General features: G+C 56.4%; 1 protein-coding gene across 1 annotated transcript in view; it reads right to left on the bottom strand.

The window, feature by feature from the left end:
- Nucleotides 1–2,470: 2,470 nt before the first annotated feature.
- NRP2 (neuropilin 2) overlaps nucleotides 2,471–25,015 on the bottom strand; it is a 34,661-nt gene continuing 12,116 nt past the window's right edge. Inside the window, exons 8-18 of the mRNA XM_026048394.1 lie at nucleotides 24,694–24,849; nucleotides 21,499–21,643; nucleotides 21,037–21,386; nucleotides 20,140–20,284; nucleotides 17,688–17,804; nucleotides 15,879–16,031; nucleotides 12,549–12,808; nucleotides 12,290–12,386; nucleotides 11,319–11,339; nucleotides 4,835–4,903; nucleotides 2,471–2,856 (exon numbers count right to left, since the gene is read on the bottom strand). Coding sequence (XP_025904179.1) covers nucleotides 2,552–2,856; nucleotides 4,835–4,903; nucleotides 11,319–11,339; nucleotides 12,290–12,386; nucleotides 12,549–12,808; nucleotides 15,879–16,031; nucleotides 17,688–17,804; nucleotides 20,140–20,284; nucleotides 21,037–21,386; nucleotides 21,499–21,643; nucleotides 24,694–24,849 — 1,818 coding nt within the window. The 3' untranslated portion in view covers nucleotides 2,471–2,551. The remainder of the gene's footprint in view (nucleotides 2,857–4,834; nucleotides 4,904–11,318; nucleotides 11,340–12,289; nucleotides 12,387–12,548; nucleotides 12,809–15,878; nucleotides 16,032–17,687; nucleotides 17,805–20,139; nucleotides 20,285–21,036; nucleotides 21,387–21,498; nucleotides 21,644–24,693; nucleotides 24,850–25,015) is intronic.

Consider the following 25,015-nt stretch of genomic DNA (forward strand, 5'->3'; position numbering starts at 1 on the left):
CCATAATGTTTATTAAATAGTAATTTTAAAAGGTTTTTTTATACAAATCATATAAACACAGTTTATTTTTTTTTCTTTTTTCTTTTTTTTTAGTTTTTACACTGAAGAATCACAGTAAAAGCTCTTCAAGTCCATGAGTCCTGGCTCAGCCAGCGATCGGTCGAACGCCTCGACCTGCAACCTCGGGCAGGTTCCGTTCTGCAGAGAGCCGCTCAGCGCCACCACCACCGACTTCTCCTTTTTCTCCTTTTTTTTTCCTCCTTCTTTTTTTTTTTTTTTTCTTCTGAATTTTGCAGAGGGAATGGCGCTCAGCAACCATAACGCAGTTGCAGAGGAGGATGCAACGAGTTGAATGCACTGCCTTTTGCTTGATTTTTTTTTGCTTGATTTTTTTTGCTTTTTTTTTTGTTGTTTTTTTTTTTTTTCCCTTTCTCTCTTTCCCTTTCTCTCTCCCTGTTAAGGTTACAACCGCACACCGCTTTCCGCAGCGGAACAGTGAAGCACCCAGCAGAGGTAGGTGAGGTATGGGCTCGGCAGCGTGTTGGGCCCCGCGCCGGCGCCGCGGCAGCGCCGAGGCCGGCAGGACGCCCCTGCCCCGGCTCCATAGCTACAAGAACACGAGTCAGCGCCACGGGACACGTCACAGACACACCACACACCGCGCGGGTGCAAACACACGACGCCTGCATATACGTAGACACGAACGCTGCTCTCTGCACTAGACACCATAACGTTCACCGCTTCAACTTAAACACTCGCGCCTATCGTTGGCCTACGTCGCCTCTTCTACAACACGGTCCTTTCCCACCCGTCCTTCCCCTCCGGCGGGGTCAGATGGGGCAGTAGCAGCAGTGCCGCTTGGCAGTGGCCTGGCTCTGCACCGCCACGGCCCTCCCACACGTGAGCGGTGCCAGAAGGGACAGTTTTTACTGTTTTTGTTTCTCTTTACCCCCTAAGAACTTGCCTGGAGGGCTGTGCAAGCTGGCTGGCGTGTCGCATTGCACCTGTAGCGCTCCATGGTTAGCAAGGAAGGGGTGTGTGTGTGTCGGGAAACATCCATCCCCAAGCCAAAAGTGTTTGCTAATGTAAAATCCGGGCATTTCGGGTACTTCCAATGAGCTCCGGAAAAAAAAGACAAGCCCAATGCGCTGGGAAAGCTTCTACACGTGCAAGCTCCACCTGTGCAAGACTGCAGATGAAGGCCTTGGTTTGGGGCCCAGCTCTTGAGCTTTTCTGCATTGAACCGTCTCGGTGGCGCAGCTGGGTGGAGAGGCACGGAGCGCGGGACAGCGCAGCCGGAGCACTTGGACGCAGAGGGATGGGGCTTCTCCAGCGAGGCTCTACCCAGTAGAGATCCAGTGAAGAGCAGCGAAACGAGGGGGAAGGATGAAGGCCTCACTTGTCTGATACAGCACTGATCACCGCATGGGGGGAGAAACACTTCTAAGGCACTTGTTTAAAGTAAAAAAATCCAAATAATAATAATAAAAAAAGAATCCAAGATGTAGCTCATAAATCAGACTGCAGGTTCTGTTGCTGATGTGAAGCAGGGAGGGCTGAAGATGCCGGTGCTGGCAGGAGCCCGTGGCCGGGGAGAAGGGAGCGTCACAGAGCCCGGGTTTGGCTCCTGCCTCTGCCCCAACCTCTGCTCCAAAGCCTGGGCCTTGGCAGCCACACGGACCCCGTCTTTGCTTGCTGCAATTTTCTCCTTACGTCAAAAAAAAAGAGGAAAAAAAAGGAAAGAAAAAGGAGGCAGGATGATGAGGGGTGGGAGAGTCAGAGCGAGGCCTTCCCCACGAAGGCCACAGCTGTTCAATCCAAGATCTGGATTCAATAAATGGCTCTTATTCACAAATCACTTTAAGGCTCTTCAGCTTCTCTCAATGAGGTGCTTCCACTCGCAGGGTTCCCTTTCCATTCCGGGTCCCTTGGGATGACTTCCCAAGATGACTTGGGAAGCGCTGCCGCTGCCTCCGGCGCTGCCGCGTGCCTTTCCCCCGGCACGAGGAGGAAACCCAAGGGCAGCGACCTGCCCCGTCTTCAGGATTAGAAACTGTCACTTCCCGAGTTTATCGGGATGCCCACGAAGCCCTACAGCCAAAACAGTATCCAGATGCGGGTCGACAAGGGGCAGGGTCTGTGTATGTGTAGAGGGGATTATTCCTAAGGACAGGTGAGCGGAAGAAATCCCCCAGCCTTCTCGGCAATTTATCAGGGAGAGGAGGTGGGAAAGAGTGACCGACATCTAGTTTCTCACATCCAAAAGGGGAAAATAAAACCCAACCCCGTCCTCCCGCTCTGCCACGCACAAGGGAGACCAGCAAACGCGGCCGTGGAAACGCCTGTGCGAGGCCTCGCCGACCCCAGCCCGCCAGCCGGGGCCTCGTGGTGGCGGCCGGCGGCGGCCTCCCCGCTCCCTCGCTCCTCCCGGCCGGGCCGCTGGAGATCACGGCGTTCAGTTCCCGTAGAAAACAGCAAAAAACACGGAGTCGTCCCCACCGGCCCTCCTCACCGGACCGCGGTGTCGAGGGAGCTCCTGAGGCGGTCCCCCTCAGGCCTCCGAGCAGCACTTCTGGTGGTTCATTTTGACCTTGTGCTTGATGCCGTCGTAGAGCTCGAAGTTGTAGTTCTCCAGCGTGGTGGAGCTGCGCGAGGAGAGGCCAGCGTAGGAGCAGGTGCAGTAGAGCAGCAGCCCGGCGCAGATGGCCCCGAGGAGGACGCCGAGGGAGCTCATCGCTATGATGGTGACCAGGATGGGGTCCAAGGTGTAGAGCCAGCTCTTCTCCTTGTCCAGCTTGGGTGTTCCTGGAGAGTTAGTAGAGAACAGTGTGTCGTTCCTATCCGATCCAAAGTAATCTGCAGTGAAACGGGCATTTATTATCCAGGGATCACTGTTTTGTCCACACGACTCATTTCTTACGTGAGGCTGTAATGGCCAAAGATGCCACCTGCACTCTCAGGCAGTACATATTGGCAGGCAACCCCTGTCCAAAAGTGCTGAAGCACCCAATTCCCAAGAAATATAGGAGCCCTAATTCCTTTTTGCATCTTGGTCTACGTGACCAGCATACAAGCACTTTGCTCGCTGGGACTCTGGGTTCAGAATTATGGAAACAAACCTGTCACAGTTCCCAGACTTCATTTTCTCCATTTGCAAGTCAGAATGCCAGGCAAGCAGCAATTAGCGCTTGAAAGTTCAGTTCCACTTGTCCTAGCACAAATACAATATATTGACTTTGCAGGATTGCTTGCCATTGAAAAAGGGAAGAAAGAAAAGAAAACTAAACGACGTCTTTGTCCAGACACTAAGTCACCACTTCAATGCACGAGTGTGCTTTGGCTCCTAAGCAACGTTGAAGCCGACGTTTGTAAGCCTCCTAGATAATTTGGAGGACTTCTGTCTCACTCTACAAGTAGGCACTCATACACGCTGCTTAGATAATCTGGAGGACTCCTGTCTCACTCCTCTGCAAGTGGGCACTCACACATGCTGTTTACTGTCTGTGCAAACTCACATAGATGTGGGCAATGTCCCCTGGGGTCCACGTCTGGCACTGAGGAAGGGGATCTATAATTCAGCGAATGAAAGGTAAATCACCCTTGCGTTCATAAAGTGGAAGAAAGTTGGATGCTCCAAGAGGTCAACTCAGAGAACCTAAATTACACTCTCAGCGTAGATGGCATGACACTCTACAAAACGTTAGGCAATGACATATGGTAAACTGCCATGTACCAGGTAATATATCTGCCATGGTCAGAAGAAGTCCTTAGCTCCAGGGCGGTAATTCACTGATGTCATTCACTATTTTCCTGTCACTGGGCTGTGGGTCGCTCTCTCTGCCCCTCACCTCGAAGTACTGGAGTGTCTGTGTCAAACACGTCATTGCCTCACCAGGGACCTGCCCACGTATGTCTCACAACCTCTGGCAGCCTCCATGAAGCAGGCTTATTTACCCCAAAACCACACAGCAATGACATCGTTGGTTCAAGCTCAAGGCAGGGAAAAGCTCCAGCTAAAACCTGCGTGAAGGCCTAAGAGCCAGAGCAGCTGGCGGGGTGCAAGGATTTCAGCAGCACTCTGTTCCTCCTTCAGAGGAAGTTGGGGGGAATTCTGTGAGGTAGGAAGGATAAGCAGCTTTCAAAACACAAACAGGATCACAGAACGGTTGAGGTTGGAAGGGGCCTCCAGGGATCACCTAGTCCAAACCCCTGCTCCAGCAGGGACACCTAGAGCACGGGGTATCCGGTTGCATCCACATGGGTTTGGAAGACCTCCAGAGAAGGAGACTCCACAACCTCTCTGGGGAGCCCATTCCAGGGTTTTGACATCCTAACAGTAAAGAAAGAAATTCTTCCTCAAAAACCTTTCAAATTGCTAAAATTTTGGCTTGAACTGAGTCATTTGCTTCTTCTCAGACCAGCATTGCCATTGCCTAGACGTGGTGGTATAAACACAGAGCTATGGAAGGGAGGAATGATATTGGTGATGGATTGGTTGTAAGAAGAGGGAAACTAAATATAACTAATTTGTTCAAGACTATATGAGAGGCCCACAGAAAGGTCAAGTGGGAAAGGCTTCCTAATTCCCTGTCTCTCCGCAGTCTATCACCTACTTCTTCACCTTGCACAGCTCTGCACGACGTCGCAGAGTGGGAAGGGATGAAACAACTGAGAGTCTCATCACAACGGGCAAGACCCAGCAGAAAGGCTGTGCCAGCCTGCTCCCATCCCCAGCTATGGAAGATGTCTTCAGGGCTGGGAATAACTGTGGCACCTGCCACTACAAAGCTAGATTCCCCCGGGATATATTGCCACGTGGCATTTCGGTACCAACCATGATCGTCGCTGTCTTCGAAGTCTTGCTCAGGGATGGGAAAGTCATCCTCCAGTCTTGGGAAGTTCACTAGAACAACAAAATGGGAAGCACTGTGTGTTTAAAAAGGCCATTCGGAGGCATCATTGCCAATGGTCACTGTGGGGACCTGTCGGAGGAAAACAATATTTGACCACTGCAAAGTTCCTCCTCGTGTGGTGAATGTCAGCGAATACTCTTGTACCCTCACGACAACAACAGGCTCTTCCCACTACATCCCATCTCCTGTCTATCAAACAACTAGCTTTTAAGCAGAAAACAGAGAGACTCAAGAGCAAAGAATCCAGGTAACTTGAACAGCACTAAAATATTGTCATCGCTGCCTCCATAATGGCCATAATTCACTATTAACATGCTCACGGGCATTATCCTTATAACTTTCAAGAGTTTACTTTCATTACTTTCCATTACTTTCCATTACTTTACTTTCATTACTTTCTATTAATGCTAGGGCCTTTTAGCACGCTCTCCTTTTCATCTTTCCCTGCACATCTTAGTGGACACAGGGCTCCGGTGACCCAGTTTTTCTTTGGGTTTCAAACAAATTCCCAGTAATTTGAGTGAGTCGGGTATCGTCATTACATGCTTTAATGCAAAACCTGGCAGAAATGGGGAGAGTGGTAAATGGGTGTCCATTTCTAGGCATTTACGTTAACATCTCTCTGATCCAAGTCCCTTTTAGTGGTGCCATTTCTCTTTCTGCTGTTCAGCGCAGATCAAGCACTAGTAACCAAACGCACGCGTCGCAGCTGGAGCAGAGGTGAGTACCTTTCTGTGTACTCTTCCCAGCACTACCTCTGTGTACAGAAACGGTGTTTCTTTTTCAGTACTCCAGAAGAAAACGCTTTTCTTCCACTGTAACCTCTTTAGGCTTTTCCAACCTGACTGCAACCCGAGGTGCTCAGCCAAAACGGCACCTTGAGATCAGAAAAACTAGAAAGTGGCAGAAGTCTCATTCATAAAACTGACTGATGGTCACGGTCCTTATTCCTCTGCACTCGTTACCGATCTCTCCCCAAATACCAGTTTGAGAACGGCCTTTGGCCGTCCTTGCTGGAAGGACTCAAGGCTTTGCTCAAGAGGACCTAGGCACGGTCCTCTCGAGGCACAGGAGACAACGTTGGTCCCGTTTGATGAGCAGCATTGCATTAATAAGCCTGCTAACGACGCCGCTGCTGCCGGCTTGTTGCAGAAACAGAGGCGCACAACATCTTCTGCAAACCCTCATTTTAGCTCACGCGCTTCCCCAACACTTCCCGGCACGACGGGCCCACATGGCAACATCTTCGAGCTGGGAGAAGTGCCCGGGGGCCTCGTGTGAGTGTTTGGAGCTGCACATGTGGGAAAGAACTTGCCAAGCAGCTCCCGCTCGCAGGCGCCTGCCGGGCGAGCGCCGCGGCATCTGCAGGCGAGCGGCGATGCTCTGCCGGCAGCCTCACCCACGCAGCCCTATGGAAAGCGTAGGTGGTTGCACCAACATACGCCAAGGTGGGAACCGGACCGCAGCCTGCAGAGGAAGCCAAGTGCAAGGTTGCAAGTGCTCTGCTTCGCGGCGTGTGAGCTCCTCCGAGTTGTGTGTGACAACACATTAACAATTCGGCACTTTTCTGTTCCCCTGGGTAGTTTGGAGGGAAAAGCCAGAAAAAGAAAGTCTCAGTTATTCACTGCGTTCAGGGGAATATCAGTTCTTTAAGCTTGAAAGGGAAGAGCACTGGGAAAATGTGAAAATAGAACATTTATGCCAAACCCCCTAGCCCCAAATCTACTTACTCCTTCAGCAGTTTTCTCAATTCCCTATGCTAATACGACTCCAACTTACACTTCAGAGCGCTCTGCCTCCTCATCACCTCACCCTTCTCCTTAGGCAGGACTTTTTATATCTGTTCTCAGCTCTCTATGCTGGCTGTGGAAACATATAACCCGACATCACTTTTTTCCATAGTGGGGTTTCCTGAGTCTTTAACGTGTCTCAGCTCCGGTGCCGGTGGGAAGCGAAGCCGGGGCGGGCTCTGCTCCGCGCGTGGCAGAGACACCTTCCCGTTGCAGCGGAGCGCCGCTCGCTGCCGTTAATGAGGCTCCTTTGTGGCAAATCGCAGCAATGTTGTGGAAAACAGAGCCAGACAAAAAGCCACCTCACTCTGGAAAGAGTCCACAGAAAAATCCACAAGCTCCTGTGCAGAAGGGGGAAAATTTCTCCATTGGGTCAACGCAGAGCTTCCCTCTTAAAAGGCAACCCTCAGCCACAATAAACCCAATATTTTAAAATGAAAAACTAAAGAAGAAATTATTAGGCCAAGGAAGGTGAGGAAGCCATTGGGAGCCCCGGATCTAAGTGCAAGGAAAGGTTTTGTGGAGGCAGCCCTGAAGCGCGTGCCGAATCGGGGCGCTCCTGCTGCAAGGATGAAGCCAGCCCTGCATCCCGCCGGGAAGGGCTGGATGCTCAGAAGGGGCGGCTCTGTGTGCGATCGGAACAGCTGATTTCTGGGACCTGGAGCCCAAAGAGGAGATGCTCCTCCGAAATAAGCAGCGCCTCGAGGACCACGTCCGCACGAGTTCGCAGGCGGGAATAGCTATTTGCAGGGATTAAGGAGCTTTAATGTACACTGGCTTCAGGATAGCGGCGCTGGCAGGAGGAGACGAGGCCGGCAGGTAGATGCAAGAGGAGCAGCCGAGAGCCTCAAGTCTGTCCTGTTGCTGGGGCTGGCCCCAAAATCCTCCTCACGAGCTGTCTGCTGCCCTTGGACTCCCCATCTCCTCCCATGTGAGCTCTGCCGGGACAGCGAGGATGCAAAATGCACAAGTGCATGGGCACTGCTGAGCTGCACGAGTGGGGCAGGCACAAAAAAAGGAAGAAAAGAAGGAAAAAAACCCAGGGAGATGCAGGTCCTTGGCTCTGCTTGTGTTTGAACGGTCTGAGCGAGAGATCCCACCTGCTTTCCTTTTTCCCTGTTTGGTTGATGCTCTGAATTCCTCGCGAAGCCAGGGAGTCCCGTTGCAAAGCGGAGCCGAGCGGCAGGGTGCAGAGCACAAGAGGAGGAAAGCAAACGCGGGAGGGAAAGAAAGAAAAACCACTCGGACCGTCAGCCAAACACACTGTGAAGGAACGAAGAGGCCGTGGACTTCCAAAGGGGCACCTGAAAGCAGCAGCTCCCCGTGGGGCCACGAAGGTGCCTCCTCCTCCTCCTCCTCCTCCCGCAGACAAGGAGCACGTCGCACGCTGCAGGACGGGCTCTTGCAGCGGCTGGCTGAGCTGCAGGACCCGGGCCGGGCGTGTGGAGGTGCTCGGAGGCCCCAGGACCGCGGCGCCCACGGCGGCCGCGCCAGCCAAGCGCCCCTATGGCCCCACGCTCCGTGCCGCTCGCCAGCGTTCTGCCTCGCAAAGAGAGGAGAAAAACCTCAGGTGTTTGTATAAAAATATCGTCATTTTATTACATTCCACACAATACATCTGCAAAGAGTTTCAAATTTCCACAAGATAAATCTTTATCTTTTTTTCCCACACACAGGCAACTGGGCAACGCTGGGGACGTCACGGCTCGAGGAGCGGGGGGCAGCCGGGGCTGGGGAGGGGGCTAAAACCTCGACGTGACCTGTCGCTTGTCTTTGGTGATGCGGGCTGCAGCGCCCAGGTGCCACCTCCTCGCTGCCCCGGCGCCGCGCGGGGAGCTGCCGGCGCCCGGGACCGGCCACGGCTCTGACCGCGCGAGGACGGACACATTTCCCTTTCCTTTTCCTTTTTCTTTGCCGTCGGAGCGAGGGATCCCAGCCGCCCGCGCGCGCGGCCGTGCAGCAATGTGGATAAGGCATTTTGGCTCCGGGTCACGCCGGCCGCGGCGCTGGCCGGGCTTTGCTGGGACGCGAGCCCGTGCGAAACTCGGTGCAGCCGAGCAAGCCGGCTGGCCCTGTCTGTGAATCAGCAGCTACGAATCGGGCAGAGAGGGGGAAAAAAGCAAAGAAACAACACCAAGGAAGGGGAACTACACTCATCCCGTGACCATTTCCAGCAGAAAGACCCCGAGGAGCCTCTCCCCCTTCCCCGTGCACAAGCAAAACCGCCCGCGCCCCGCGCGAGGCTACGCGTGGCATAAATAAACCTGGGATTCCGAGGGAAGGACGGAGCTGAGCGGCCCCCTTGGCGCCGCCGAGCTCTGCACGCTCCCCTAAGGCTGGCCTGAACACACACTGCACATTCACCGGGAGCTCCTCTGGCATAAGGCAACTTCAAAGAGATTCGCGGGCGGCGAGCAGGGACCCCCAGCACGGCAATGGCTGAGGGGGCTTCGGGAAGGGCGGGATGCAAAGCAGGAGCTGGGGCCTCCCCGGACGCCCCCGGGCTCCGCGTGCACGCCGGGATAACAGGGATCCCCGCCACAGCGAGGCATAAGGCAACAGAAAACCAAAAAGCATCGCGCTGTTCCCACGGAACGCAGCGGGTCTCGGGCCGTCCCGAGGGCAGGCGAGAACAGACAAACAAACAAATACACAACCGCCCCGAAGCGCTCCCTGGGCAAGCAGTGGCAGGACAAGCAGCGCACCGGGGGGCTCTGCACCGGCCGCCCGCGCTCCCACATCCCGGCCGGCGCTTCCACGCTCGCCCTCGGCGCTCCCGGCGGCGGGACAAGGAGGGAAAAACGAACCGAAAAACCAACCCGCTCCCAAGGCAAGGGAGAAGGGCCTCCCCGAGCGGAGGGGCCGGCCCCGCGGTGGTCGTGGACGGGCGACGTGTCTCCTCCGGCGATCCCAGGTGCAGCATTCTAGTTTACAAACGTTCGTCAGAGATTCGGGGAGGCGGCGGGAGGAGAGGGGAGACAACAGGGGCACGGAGGAGGGCTGGAGAGGTCTAAGAGTTCACACGGACGCTAGATAAGGAGAAAAGTGCAAAACTGAGGCAACGCATCTGGAGTCTTTTAAGTGTCTGTCTGTGTGTCTGTCTGCTCTCCGCCGTGGCGCCGGGCTCTCAGCGGCGCGCGCCGGGCTCTTGCTCTAGCTTTATGGTTAGGGTGGGCTCCACGGCCCCGGGCGCCCCGTTGCCATAGTGGGAGGTTTTGTAGGCGATGGCGGGGCCGCTCTTCTTGGCCGCATAGCGGAAGCGGTGGTAGTGGAGCACCAGGGCCAGCGCGATGGACGCCAGCACCACAACAGCACCTCCGGCGGCAATAACGTAATACCAGTAGGCTGGGATGGGCTGCACTGACACCGTGTCCACTGTGGGCTCGCTCCCTGGCGGCAGGGTGGCCCCTGCGGAGGAGACACAGAACAGCGTTGCGAGGCGGCCGCACGCCCAGGACGCCCCGCCACGCGCGCCCCGGCCCTTCGCCGGCGCGGCCGGCTCTTCCCCCGGCGCTTCCCGTCTCGGGCAGCGACGGAACATGCCGTGTTCCCTGTCACAGAAAGCCCGGCACCTCCTGTGGCTCGGGAAGCTATGGATGGGAAGAGTGGGAAAGGGGAGAGTAGGGGGAAGCCCTGGTGCCCCGGATGGAGCTGCCTGCATGGAGGCCGGGGCGAGCAAGGATGGCTGTGCCCGTTCCCATTGACCTGCCGCGAGGACGAGGCTGGCGGAGGGCTCCTCCTCGGAGCCTTCGCTGCCAGCCCGGACGAAGCTGCCTCCCGGCACGGGGAGCCTGCCCATCGCCAGCCCCTTGGAGCGGCGGGAGGCTGGAGCAGGAGGCGACGCTCACGCTCCAAGGCTGGGGCGGGAAAGGTGCCGCCTGGGAAGCCAGCCGGGAGCACCGGAGCCGAGTGGTGTAAGCGACAACCGCGCGGAGGAGGCCGCAGCAGCGGCACCGCGAGCAGGACAGGCGAGCACTGCAGCCAGCCGCAACGCCGCGCCGGGACGGGACGGATCCGGCCGCGCGCCTCCCCGCGCCAGCAAAGCCCTCACGTGCTCCAGGGAGCCCCGCTCTGCTTCCCATCGCCACACAGCCCTCACACAGCCTGGAGGGGGCCGGCAGCAAAATGAAACCCAACCCCTCCAAACAGACTAGCTGCATCTCCAGCACCCGGAGAGCCGGAGGCCGGAGCGGGACGACCGGGGCCGTGCTCAGGAAGACGCCGCTTACGAAGCCGGGGCTCGCGCTAGGCTGTTCAAGGCACCAGTTCTGCTGGTCGTCCCGCCAGCGCCGGCCCAGCGCCGCGCAGCCGCTCGGCCACGTGCCCCTCCGGCGCTGCCACCTTTGCCAGCACCTCCAGGAGGAGCCTCCCGGCGCCCGCGCGAGCCCTGGCCACCCCGCGTTCGTTCCACTCTGCTCCTCATGGGGCTCCAGGAGCCCCTCGGTGACAGCCCCATTTCAGCGGGGGGACCGTCCCCGGCTCATCCCACGCTCGCCCTTTTGCTGCCCGAACAGCACAAGCGCCCAGTTCAGTCTCTTTTGCTTTGAAAGCCCATGCCACCCGAGAGGCCACACTAAGCGCGCGCGGTTTTTACCTGAAGGGTGGAAGTTCTCACCTGGGAAAGCTGTGATGGGTTCTGCAAAAGAAGAGAAAACAGAATAAAACCTAGGGTTAGCGAGAGGAGTCTGGGACTTTGGGGAAAATACATTCGAGGCTGAGGGTCGTTTGGATTTGGCATGGTGGTCGGAGCCATCCAGGGCAATTCCCACCTGGCCCCATGAGGAAACTCTGGAAACCCCTAGGATTTATCCAAGAGAGCTTTGGGTCCTGGACCCCAATGGCATTAGTGTCCATAAGGGGAAACGTGTCCCTCTGCCTGCACCCTGCTCCTCTCTCTGACAGCGCCAAGAAACAAAGGTTGTTTTCTGTTTTTCCCTTTGAAGATGCTTCAAAGAAGTAATCTGTCACAAATTACTGGCTCTGAAAAGCAATAATCAGTGCTTATTACTGCTTGCTTTCCTGCAGGAGTAATAGGTTGGTGATTATTTTTAGATTACTCCCGCATTAGGCCCGTGAGTCAGAGGAGCAGCTGAAAGCACCGCTCCAGCTCAGGACGCCAATGACACGTTTGTCAAAGGAAAAAATTATTGCAGCTCCTTGGAGTTCACTTCAGGCTGCAAAGCAACCAGATCACTTCCCCATCCGAAAACCAGGAGCTGGTGTCAGTTATCCCGCTGCTCGCTGGTATTTTGGTGACATCGGAAACGACCCGTGAATTATGTGAGACGTTCTCAGCCACAGCCCGTGGTTAGGAGTGATCCAAGACAAGTTCTTGCAGTTTTAGGCACTTGCAGGGGCAAGATTTTAGGGCTGGCAGTTCGTGGACCTTGGTCACTGGACCTTGGTCGCAACGCTCTGTGTTTTGAAGCATTAAGTGCTACAGGTTTGAAGCATTAAGTGCTTCAGGTTTGAAGCATTAAGTGCTACAGGTTCAAGCGGGACCCAGCGAGAGGGGACCCATCAAGACCAGCAGAGGTTGTAGCACCCAAGAGGAGCCACCCCTGGGCTTTGTGGCACTGCACCTACCCATGCAGTTCTCCAGGGGGATGTCCGTGCCCAGGTGGATGTCATCCAGGGCGAGCTGTCCCGGGTGGCCGCTGCGGATGAAGCCCTCGAACACAATCTGCGGGGGAGCAGAAGGGAAACGTCACCCATTGGCCTCACGGCAGCGGGCAGCAAACGCACGGAGCCAAACACGAGGGAAAACAGAAGGAAGAACCATTCACAACGGGGGAGGCTTGAGGAGCACACGGCGCTGCGGACGGGCCGCCGCGGCGCTACTCACCCGGTACTCGCCCTCGTAGCTGGGCAGGATGATGCGCCCCTCGCGCCACTCGTCGCCCTGGTCCTCGGCGATGACCCAGAGCGCCTTGGTGTCGTGGGCGGCGCGGCGCCACACGCGCAGCGCCGCGCCGCCGCCCCACGCCTGGTAGCGGAAGAGCATGCAGGCGGCGCTGCGCGGCAGCAGCACGGCGGGGCTCACGAGCCGCGCGCGCCGGCCCTCCCGCCGCCCGCCGCTCCGCAGCTGCAGGAAGCGCCAGCCTTCTGCTCCGCCGCGGCCGGCAAGGGAGGAAAGAGAGAGAGAAAATAAGAATTATGTCACTTTGGGTGGCCGTTCGCTTGGAGCATCTCGCCTGGATGCTCAGCTGGTCACCGTGGATGGCGCTTCTGGGGGGTGAGGGAGAAGCGTCCCCCTGTGGGCATCGCCAGCCCCACCGGGGACCAGTGACAGGACCAGAGAGCATCAAGGCAAAGGGGACATGATGGGGACAAGCTGATGAGCAGCTGCAGTTAGGACCTAGCTCTCCGCTCCTCGGATCCACATTGGAAGCGTGGTGGAGCGCGTCCATCCCACACGAGCCGGCGCGGACCTGGCGGCGTGAAGGACAAACCTGTCCCTGTACGGCCGCGTGAGGACGGGCAGCGCTTCCCAGCACCTACGAGGAGCACCTGGCCCGTTCACCACCTCATGCCAACAAACGTGGGCAGGAAAAAAGTTTGAAAGAAGTTAAAAAGGTTAAAAGAAAAAAGTAAACTGCCCGAGAGGGTCACTGGGGCTGTTGCCTGATGCAGGAGCCAGCTCGTGATCTGTGAGCAAACGAGACTGCCACCGATTCAAGCTGGACACTTAGCTGGCTGTGTGCGATGGGCCCCATCCACCCCAGCCAGGAGGCCGGGATTGAGGGCAGATGTTCTCATGAATCGCAGCAGAAAAAAAAAATAAAAAAAAAAACCCAAAACACCCCACCCTCTCTCTGTTAATGATCCCATGGGAAAAACAAGGATAGTGAAGAGTCAAGCTTAAAGACAGCTCAATGTTTGTTTTCCTTGTACAAGAAGCTCTTACGAAACTTCAGAGCCTGGCAAACATTCCCGGCTGGAAACACTCCGGAACAAAGAACGTTTCCCTGCAGCCCCGCAAGCCCTGGCATCTCTGGAAGCCTCAGCTCCCGTCCGCGCTGCTCCAGCAGGAGCATGCAGGATTTTCCTAGTGCTGCTGAGGGAAAAGGAGGGGACAAGAGGGTGCAAAGCACCTCGGCCAGCCCTTCCGCACGGCTCGTGGGCGCAGAGCCCTGGAGCGAGGCCGGCACCGCTCCAGCTGGGTCTTCACTCCCGAGGAACAAGAGCCTTGGTGACATTCAAGGATCGCTGGGAGTCGAGGTGCCCAACTTATCCAACCAGGGTCACTTTCCCTAAGGCCTCTGCCTTGCTCGCAATGGCAAAGATCCAAGGGGTGCAGCATCCCTGAATCCTGAATATGCTGCTCCTTGAAACTCGTGAGCCTCAGCTATGGGGAGCCTTCTCCCAGCTGGGAAAGGTCTGCAAATCCAGAGGGAAAAATCCTGGCAGTCTCCCTCACAGGGCAAGGGAGAAGGGTATTTTTCAGGCTTGCAAAGGACAGGGTGACAGCTGGAGCTGTGCCGGGTTTCTGGCCACCCTGGCTCCTTGTTCCCCAAGGGGGTCCCCAGAGGGGAGGACGTGGAGCTCATCCCGGTGCCGAGCGCCCACGGAACACCGCGCTAAAAAAAGCTGCCTGCAAGAGTATCTTGGAAGTAAAAATAGTGGCAGGAGAGCGGTGGGCGTCTTGTGAGCCCGGGGAAGGAGCTCTGCAGCCAAGGCCGGGGCGGGATCGCGAAGCGGAATGGGGACAGAGCCCAGGAATCCAGGCCCGTCTCCCAGCAGGCTTTCCGAATCCAGCGCCTCGCGGGAGATATTTCACCACGGTCATTTCCCCCATGCACTCTGCGCCAGGGCTCCTCCTTGCCTGCCTGGCTATTTTTTATCCATTTTCATTCTATTTTAATTCTGTTTTGCCACTTTCCAAAGAGGCAGAGACGCGGCCCGGGCAGCCCTTAAAGGTGCCACACGATTCCCTGCTCCCAAAACTGGGGGGAAAAACTTCAGGGAAAGAGCAAATAGTCACTTAAACAGCCGCTTCCCTCTGCACTTTCCAGTGCTGCCCTTGACCGCTAGCCCCCTTGCTGTCCCCATGTGGGGCCGGGCGCGTGTCCTTGCTCACGTTCAGGAGCCTTCCGAGCCACCACAGCCAACTAAAATTGTAGGGAGACTCGGGGGAGAGGAAATGAAATGAAAAATCGCCTCGGAGTTATAAAAATAAGTAATTTTTATCCCGCTTGCAGGAGGCTTATATTAATTAAACCTTATTGTGGCGCAGGGGGTGGGGAGGGTTATTAAGCCCAGGGCTGGCAGCAAGTGTCCTCTCCCGCAGCCCAAAGGCTCCAGATATTAATCTGCCAAGGCACTCGAATGCTGCAGAGATAAACACTTGAAATGTGAAGATGCTTCTGTGCCTCGCGGGGCCCCGTGTCCCGCCAAGGGGTTTGCCCCGTGCGGGCTGCGGCGCGGCAGGTTCCCCTCTTCCCGTATGTTTCGGGAATATATATTTTCCTCCTCAGCACTGCCTACAGGCGTGGGAAGTCAGCCAGGGCAAGGGGAAGGCCGGGGGTGAACTCCCAAGACCCTAAGGAGCTAAAGGGGTTGCTCTAGCAGGGGAGGAGGCAGGCTCAGCTCCGAGGGATTCCGGCGCATCACCGGGAAGGCCGGCACGGATTGTTCTGCTGTTCATGTTCTGCTTCCGAAGCAGAGTGAGGGCGAACGGGCAGCTGAGCCCCGAGAAGCTGGCGGATGGCTGCGTTCTTAGGGATTAACTCGTCCTGCCTGAGGAGGAGGCTGAAGCCCAGGCCAGGATGCACCACAGCTGAAGTCAGCGCTAGAGGCCATTGGAGCAAACATGTGGGAGGAAGAAGGGCATCTCTCACAAGAGAGGAAATGGGATCTGCGGAAAAAACACGGGGTCCAACAGAGGACACTTGGCTCAGGATGTGGAACAAAGACCAGGTGAGCCCACGTGCTCACGGGGGATTCACAGCCCAGAGTCTGACTCAAGGCCATCTCAGCGGGAGAGTTAGTGCCAAAAGTCACAGACCTATAAATAGGAGGTGAACCAATAAAGCAAAACACCTGAAATCTCCATAGAGGACAACACTAACGCCTGCACAGCCTTCTCAAGAGCTACACAACTGTCAGACACTCTCACACAGAGAAAGCCCATCAGCCCATTCCCTAATTTGCTATATGCTATTAATTATCTTACCAGGCACGGCCTCGGCGCTCGGGTCGGCGCTGCCCATCTGGGTGCTTGCAGGCTGAAAAGACCACGTGTAGCCCGTGTCCAAGTCGTGTGACCAACCACAGAGGTCCTCAGGGAGATCAAAATTGCAGTTGAAGTTTTCGGGCAGGTGGAAATCTTGAAGAGAAAGAAATAACAGGCAAAAGTGAGGTTGGATAAAAAAAATGGGATGTCCATGAGGAGGTGCTATTAAAAAGCAACCTGAAACTAAAATAGGTGGCAAGCTGTAACTACAGCAGAAAGAAGGAAACCTCCCTCACACTTGACGCTTTTAACCTGTCTCATATTTCGTCAACTCCAGGGATCAGCCTTGAGTTCTGCACCATCCAAATGCTCACGCTCCGCTCCTGCGGCTGGGGCACCAACACAAGCACATACACACGCCCCAAGTGCTTCCAGACTCTAATCAGCACCTTCCCTCCGTGCCCCAGGGCAGGCTGATATTAAATGCCTTCTTAAATGTCAAGGAAGAGGCGCTTCCGGAGCGCCCCTGCGCGCGGCGGTCCCTTCCCTGGCTCCAAAAGGAGAAGCTCAAGTGCTCCAGCAAGGCAGAGTGACGGATCTCACCGCTGGCGCCAGTCTGTCAACGCGGCGGCTGTCACTCACTGCTTGCCACCTTCACATGGAAATGTCACCGGGGACACGTGGGGACACCGTGGGTCTCATGTGAGGGCTGTGGGATGGTCTCTGTTTCCAGCTCTGCTGCGGAGGCACCTTTGGACTAGCCATCCAACCTCTCTGGTGAGCATCAGGAGCTAATTCCCCCGTGTGAACAGCTTGAGGAGCTCGCGGGGAGCGTCCTGCCGAGCGGCTCGTCCGCGGGCAGCAGCGAGGCCCCGGCTGGCGCCCTTGGCCGGGCAGCCCGGGCGAGACACGGAGCCGCAGGACGGGCTGGGACGGCCCGAGCCCTGGGCACACGTCACACGCACCAGTTTTAGGCCATACTTTTTTTTCTTGTGCAAAGAGGAAGTTTTCAATCACAGCGAGCCAAAGCGGAGGCCGGGAGGCGGCGAGTGACTCAAGCGATAGGCACGGGGGACGGCGCTGCGAGGGGCCGAGGGCTTCCCGACTCTTGGAAACAAAACAATGTGGAGCACAGGGGCCCTCACTGCCCTCCGAGAGCAGCACTGTTTCTCCTCCCTTTCCATAAACCCGGTGCTCCTGGGAACACCCTCATTGTTCCCAATGAGCTTCCCAAGTGCCTCGGGAACTACGGGGACGAGTCACCGTCCAGAGATCCCTTTCCTGTCCTCCTAAGCTCTCAAGCAGGTGCCAGTTGGGGGGATGTCCCCACCAGGGTGTAGGTTGTCCTGGGGTCACCCGACCTCTCTGCATGTCGTGATTCACTGTCGAGCCCTTTCCTCCATGGAAGGAGCCCTGCACGCTCGGGGGCCTCCATCTCTGTCCCGAATCACCCCCCAAATTGATGACACTGAGCTGGGGGGGCTGGTATGGAGGGGACGCCACACGAGGCCCTAAGTGACTTGCTTCGGGTCACATAAGGGAGCGGGGGGAGCAGCTCTTCAAGCCCTGTACCCCAGGCACCGCATTAGCCGCTATCTCCCGCTCTCGCATCCTGCCTTGATATCACTTATCAGATCTTCACCGGGGGCTTTTTTTTTTTTTTCTGAGCTTGGCCTATCGCTAACGACATTACTCAAAGCTTTCCAGGAATCAGCCCCCACGTATAGGAGCAAATGGGAAGATAAGAGCGTTTGCCTGGCTCTCAAGCCGTCGCTTACGGAGCTGCAGATGAGCTGCTCCGATACGTACCGTCCTCTTCGGCACAGCTCTCGCCGCACTCCGTGGCCTCGGCGTCCGTCGGGTACGGGGTCGGGGTCAGCTCGCTGCTCAGGGTGGGCACCAGCGTCTCCGCCGTGGCCTTCGCGTCTGAAAGACATGGAGCCAAGGGAGCCTTTGGGATAGAGGCTACAAAAAGTACAAGCCCACGTGGGAGGAAAGCAGGCGTAGAGCTTTGCTCGTGTTCGTACACGGGCTGGAAGAGATAGCACAAGAACACCCCGTGGCAGCAGGGCCTGAACTCCCTGTGAACTGCCTTTTCTGCACGGGACTCCTTTGATTTAGGGTCCCCACTGGGGCGCTCCTGCAGACACACGGCCTCCTTCTTGTCCCTAATTCCTTAATCTATCCCTAATCTATTCCTTAATCACCGGTGTTGTCAATCCACTTGGCTATCAGTGTCGGACAGCAGAGATCACAGGCAACACATCCTCTTGTCTCCTCCAGGCAGATGATAGGCAAGAAAAACAGAGACAACGTTCCCACTAATGGAGCCAATTTACGGAACAAGTCCCTCCAACCCACAGATGACGTAACCACGGACAGGACGGACCCAGAGAGATCCCAGCCCGCGCTGGCTCGGCCACAGACAGCATCTGGTTTCACGCTGCATGCTCCCGAATACGCGTCTAAGCACGACTCCGTCCAAGTTCCCTCTCTCTCCAACACGGCCCGTGTGAAACACCCTCCAAGTCGGAGTCGGGGTAATGTAAGGAAGAAAGAGAGGGATGTTAAGATCAGCAGCCAGCGGCAGGAGGCTCCAACCTGCTCCCCTTCTGCGGGTGCCTTAGCTGGGTGCAGCACCCGGCTTTGAGCTTTCCACTCCTAAAGAGCTTTGCTCGGTGACTTGTGCTTCTGTGTCGACACCCTTCAGGATATCATTTAATAAAGCCAGAAGCAGAAGGAAATGGCTAAATGCATCAAATATTTTCCATAGGCTCCTTTTCCCCTCTTTTAGTTTCCTGTTATTAAACATGCTGCACATTAACTCTCACGGTTTCTTTCTTTTTCTTTCTTTCTTTCTTTTTCTTTCTTTCTTTTTCTTTTTTTCCCCCAGCAGCTGTCTTCTGTTCATGGTAAAATACCAAATAACCTCAAAGCCTTTTAATTTGTAAGTTCAAATTTGTTACAACCCCATAAAACTCCAAATGCAACCAAGAAGCAAATTGCAAGCAGCCAGGCACAGAAAAAGGTCATAAAAAAGAAAAGATGATAAAAGAGGAAAAAAAAAAAAAGCAGCAGGTGAAGGCAGCATATCAAAAGCTGCAAGTTATTTGGAGCTGGCACGTTTTTTTTTTCTGGGTTGTTGTTCTTGTATATTGAGATTTATTGCTGGCATTTGACAGTGTGGAAGGACCTTGAAAGCCGAGTCCCATACGGGACGCAGATGCTGAGCGGATGTAAATCAGCGGTGCTACCCTGCCCCGGACAAGCCTCGGAAATCTATCCTGGAAAAGCAGTTGCCATGGCAGGGCTGCACCAAGACAGCTCGGAGGGATAATGGAAATAGCAGGGGGGACGGCGCAGGGTGCAAAAAGGAAAGTGCAAGACGAGCGGCCTCCCTGGCTCCCTGCTCCCAGCAAGCGGCCGTGCAACTGGTGGTAGCTGCCGCTCGGGACGCGGAGCCGCGGAGCAATTGGAACCAGATGTGGGGGACTTCAAAGGGGAGGAAAACAGCTGCGAGCGAGTGCTCATCAATCTCCGCTCCGCAGAGGGGACGGCTGGCAGGTCTTTGAAGGGAGCCCGCTGCCAACCGGTTGTTTCATGAGTTTTGGGCTACTGGCCTTCGTTGCTGCGGTTATTTACCTGCTTGGCTTGTCTCGAGACGCTCGAGGCTGATATTATAAATGCTCTCTGAGGTGTAGGTGCTCTCTACAACGTGGTGAAGCCACACGGGCCACCTCAAGGGTGACGGAGCGTTGCGGACAACTGCATCTCTGCGCATTTTGTGCTGTCACACGCTGGTGATGCCTCTCACAGCACGTCACAGGGGCAGGAGGGAAGCAGAGACTCCACTAAAGGGAAAACCTCTGTGTTCTTTAGGCTTCCTAGAAGCAGAGTTTTTAGAAGGAAATGCCTTCTACAGATGCGTGTTTAAAAATGGAAATCATACCTCTTTTTCACTGCCATCTGGAGACCAGATTCAGGTTTAAGTAGATTATTAAAATAAGAAAAACACCAACAAAACTAAAGGACAACTAGCCCCTGCTGCTGAAAGGCTAAGGTGAAACTGAATGAGCTGTTGGGCACGTTTTTGGCTTTTGGGGATGAAACTATGAAGCAACCAGGCGGCACTGGGAGAAGGGGCAGGTGAGACATTTTCCACCTCTGCGATAAAATAAATGGTGAAAAACATGTGGGCAGAAGCCGACACAGGCAGAACAGCCCCAGCCCATGCTGGGAGCGGAGCGGAGGAGGCTCCTACCTGTCCAGTCGCATCCCAGCACTTCCAGGCGCATCCCGATTCCCGCGGGCGACCACCTCTCCGGGTGCACGCGGACGTACTGCGCGGGGACCGGCTCGAACCTCCGCACCTCGGGGATGTCGTAGTGGATGTTGCCCTCGAAAAGCTGCAGGAGGGAGCGGGCAAAAAGCTGGTGAGCAGGGCAGCAGGCAGCAGCAGGTCTCCTAGGACATGTGGGTTTGACTGGGAACACCTAAAGTCCGCCCAAATCTTAGGAGAAGATGTGGTCATATGAAGACCAAACATGCAGCAGCAGCAGCGAACTCGGTCGTTCCTTGAGCTCCCTGCTGCTCCTGTGCTGCTTGGCAGGAAGATCAGCAGCAGCTTTGGAGAAAGCACAGGAAAGGCTTTGGGGAAAGCACCGGGAATTAGCAGGGTGCACTGGTGGGAAAAAAAAGGGTCCAAAATAGCCAAAATTTCCCAAGAAGTCGTGACTCATCCTCCTGCCTCAGAGGTGCAAGCAGCAGCAGCAATGTGTGTTCTCCCTCAGCTCGGTTTTCAGCTCGTGCTGAACAACACCCAGCACCTATGAGGGGGCCCACGGTCTGCAGGTGACGCTCCCAGTCCTGCATGAGAGGCCACTGCCCATTGCACCAAGCGTGGGGAGGGGGAAAGCTGGACCTTTTGGTCCGTAGTGAGAAATGAAACTGCCCACCCTGAGGCAAGATGGAGCCTACAGCCTCTAGGATGGCTTAGGAGGGTGAACTCCCCATCCAAAGTGGGTTTCATGGTGATAGCCCAAATTCAGAGTCTAAATTCCCATTCCTCTGGAAGGAGAGGACTCCTCAAGACCCCATGAGGGAGACAGCCAGAAACACATCCCCTTGGAGCCCTCCTGCTGCCCCGGGCGGTGCCTACCTTGGCTTGCATCGTTTTGGGGTCCTGGATGAAGTCCCAGTCCTTCCCGTTCATGCTGTAGGCCACCTTGAACTTCTTGACGAAGGAGCGCGCCTCGGTGGCGCTCACGCTGTCGCCCCCGCGAGCCCCCTGGATGATGACGCCCCGCACGTTCCTGGGGACGCCCAGGTCCACCTGCAGCCACTCCTCGCCGGGCTGCGCTTGGGGGACGCGGGGGAACCAGCCGGAGCGGCTGCTCACGAGGCGGGCCATGCTGGGCGACCAGTCGTAGCTCCGGATGGACGAGGCCGAGATCTGCGCGTCAGGGATGAGGCCGGAGAGCATTCCCAGCAGGTTGGAGCAGGGCGAATCTGCGGACACGGAGAGAGTGTGAACGTCCCCCGGGGGTTTCTCCCAGGATGAGCACCCTGGGGCGTGGGGCACGGGCGCCCACGTGCCCTGGTATGGGGCACGGTCGCTCACCGGTGATGCGGCAGCCGTAGAGCTCCAGGCGCAGGGCGATGCCGTTGTGCCAGCTCTGGGGCCGGATGCGCACGAAGCGGGTGAGCACGGGGCTGTGGATCTTGTTGAGCACCACTTCCGTGGCGTCCTCGTTGGCCTGGAACGTCTGCAAGGGGGCAGAGGGGGGTCACGGCCTCTCCCAGCTGCGCGTGGCGACAGGATGGGTCGCCAAACCCATCCCCGGACCGGGATGCTCCCCGCGCCCGGGAGCCTCTCGGAGTCGCTCCTGATCCGACGTGAGAGGAGCAGGCTGCTGCCTCACCAGATGGCCGCGATCAATAACCAGATGGACCTCAGAGCCACCCTTCCCTCCCAGGATTTTAGCAGCCCGGACAAGGCCTGGGCACTCGTGTTTCTGATCTAGCCTGCGGAGCCAGAGGTTGGGAAAAAATAAAGAGGGGAAGAGAAAAATGCCCATGTGGGTGCAGTTTTCAGGGCCCCCCAGCATTCCTGCGCGCCACGGCCAACCCTGGGAACGGAACAGGAATGGAAAGGCAGCATTCCCGCTGGGCAGGAGGAGCAGCCCCGCGGCACTGCCGGTGAATCCGCCCCATCTGTGGGATTCGGAGCAGAGATGCTCATGTGGAGGACATACATCACGCCGCTACTGTTTAGCAGCACAGCGTGCTTTATGTGCTTTTAATATCCTATTGTATCCTCCCTGACCCCGCTCCCCGTCCTTTCCCTTGCTGGGCAGACACCAAGCGCCCTTCTCCGGGGCAGGAGGGCTCTAAGGAGAGCGGTGCCCGCGGGCGCTGCCCGCACGCGCGCGCACACGCACGGATACGTTTCCGCACTCCAGCTCCATGTCAACGCGGCGCCTGACACCCAACACCTCGCCCCGAACCCAACACCGGAGGACAGGAAATGTTTCGCTGAGCCCAGGCAACTATTTTGGCGCCGGCAGCCCCACGTCAGGTCAGCCTGAAGGTCCCTCTGTCCCTCTGGAGGTGGCCCCGAGCAAGCGGCCGGGTGCAGAAAGTCTAGGGAGCTCCTTCCCTTGGCAAAACTCCTGCGCTTCCCGCAGGCAGCAGTTTGAAGGCTCCACGAGCCAAAGGTTGCATATGGACCGGCATGTTTAACAGCCCCTGATGAGGGTTGCTGCTCTTTTCGGTTTAACATGTTTCCCGTTTTGTTCTTTTTCAGCTCGCTTAGCACATACAAGCATCAGGGGCCAGGATCCAAATTTACACCCATGATGTGGCTCACTGCTGACTTCTGCAAAGTTGAGCTTGATAGAAAGCAGAGCCAGGACCAAGCCCAAAAACTTCATCGCTAGCAAATGCATTGCTGCAAGCCTCTCTCACACAACCTCAATCCCCACTACCTGCCTCCAAGAAGAGCCTCTGAGCTGCTTTAGACTTGGGGCCCTGTGATGTCCTCAGGCTGGATGGTGTTCAACCAGCTGGGCAAGCCTGAAGAACCCATCTGGATCACGGTCCACAGGGCAGAAGCGACACCAGGTCCCATATGAGCTGCACTGGCAGCATCTGCCCCAAGCAACGTCATTTCTGGGGAGCACAAGAGATCACAGCAAGTCATGGTCTGGGACCCAGGTCAGCACAGTGTGATGGGCCCTCCCAAGGCAGGTGCCCTTGGAAATGGGCTCCTCATGGATATTTTGTCTGTAAGGTCTTTTCCCCAGAGGGAAAGCAGGCAGGTAACCAGTGTCCTTGGCTGAACGTGTCTTACGCACCAAAAACACTGATTCCAGACCCAGGGAGGACGGTGGAAAGAGCCCCGTTGACTTCCACAGGCTCTGCCTCCTGCCTCAAATTAGCACTCGCGGCATGGGAAGCGCTAGCAGGAAAACGTGTGAAGTGGGGAGCGCCAAGAAAGCAGCGCTTTCTTCCCCCTTACCAAAATAGCACACTGCTATTCCTCCAGCCTCTCTGCTTTCCATCCCACTCAGCACGTATTTCGAGCCAAGTCTTGGAGCGGTGTAAATCAACATGCCTCCGCCGAAGTACAAGAAGTCACAGTAATTTACACCAGCAGGGGGGAAAGAAAAAAAATGAGAGAGCCCTGGCTGGGAGGTGAGGAGACGGAGAGGCACGAGGAGATGGAGAGGCATGAGGAGATGGAGAGGCACAAGGAGATGGAGAGGGGAGCACTGGGGGGTGAACGCACGCGCCATGGGGCACGGAGCCACTGCCCGGGCTGAAAACGTGACCCCAAGGTGTAGCTCCCTCCTGATTTACCTCTTCAGAGCCTTGCCTGGCTGCTCTGTGATTCCATGGGGAGCAGGGCAGGGACGGGTGCAGGCGTTGCGCCGGCCCCATTGGGTTTACGAGCACGGGACGAGAGCTCGTTAACGGGATTAGGGCTTTGGGATTTAGACGGGGAAGCGTGAAGGAGAAAAGCAGGGGGGATTATTTGCCCTGTCAGCTGAGGGAAGGTGCAAAACAGGCCACGGTCGATGGCGAGAGGCTCCTGGCACAAGAGGCGGGCGGACGCTGCTGGATTTATTAAATCTGGGGGTAAGGAGGTGGAAGAGAAATTATATTGGGCACTGTGCAGATGGGCCCACGTGTGCGCGCACACACACACACACATATATATATACACACGCATATATATATACACTTACACGTATATAAATATATATGTATTATTTATACCCGAGGGCTGCGCACGGGCAGGAATCGCATGCGCCAGCGCCAAGGTCTCGCTGCATCCCTGCCTGCCGCGCCAGCCAGCGCGGAGCCGGCGCCTCTGGCAGCCCCAATTGCTCCTCGTTATTTATTGCTCATTTGGCTCGCTGGGGTGGCGCGATCCCCCCGCAGGATTCGTGCCCTTTCATTTCCAGGCCTCGATAGCTCCCGCGCTGCCGCTTCGTGGGGTTTTGTGATTGCTAACCCAGCATGCGGATGGGGGTGACGGCCATAAAAGCTCGATGAATCCTGTGCAGCAAAGCACCGGCCGTGAAAGCCTTTTCTCCTTCATTTGCAGTCAGCAAACACACTCTCGCCACCATGAAAGAGGCGGCAGCAGCCAGGTTTTCCAAGGAACAGCGCGCAGAAGGGAAAGGACATTTCTGCTCAGAGCATCCTCGTGGTCCCTCATCCAGAAAAGGGTCCCTCACTGACTAAATCCTCCCGAAACCCCAGCTCTTTTCTGCAGGGCTCACGGCGGGGCGCGCAGGAGGGCCCTTACCTTGTGGTTCTTGCCATGCCGGTACATCATCCAGTCCTCCCCGTTGGTGCTGACCTCCAGCTTGTAGGTGCGCACGTAGTAGCCGTTCTGCGTCTCTCTGGAGATGGCTCCCTGCGTGGCCACGGCCGTGAGCACCGTCAGGAACTGCAGGTCCACCTTGCCAGGGAGAGAGGGACACGAGAGGGGGCCGTGACCACCTGGCAGCCCCGGCCGGTCCTCCCTCCACCTTGAAACAAGGAGCAAATTCAGCCTGTCTCGCTCCATCAAAAGACCTGGGTACAAAGACCTGGGCTTAATGGGCACAAAAGCCCGAGCTGATTTC

This window comes from Nothoprocta perdicaria, unplaced genomic scaffold (genome assembly GCF_003342845.1).
Source record: "Nothoprocta perdicaria isolate Ctin4 unplaced genomic scaffold, notPer1 scaffold_11, whole genome shotgun sequence".
Classification (NCBI taxonomy): Eukaryota; Metazoa; Chordata; class Aves; order Tinamiformes; family Tinamidae; genus Nothoprocta; species Nothoprocta perdicaria.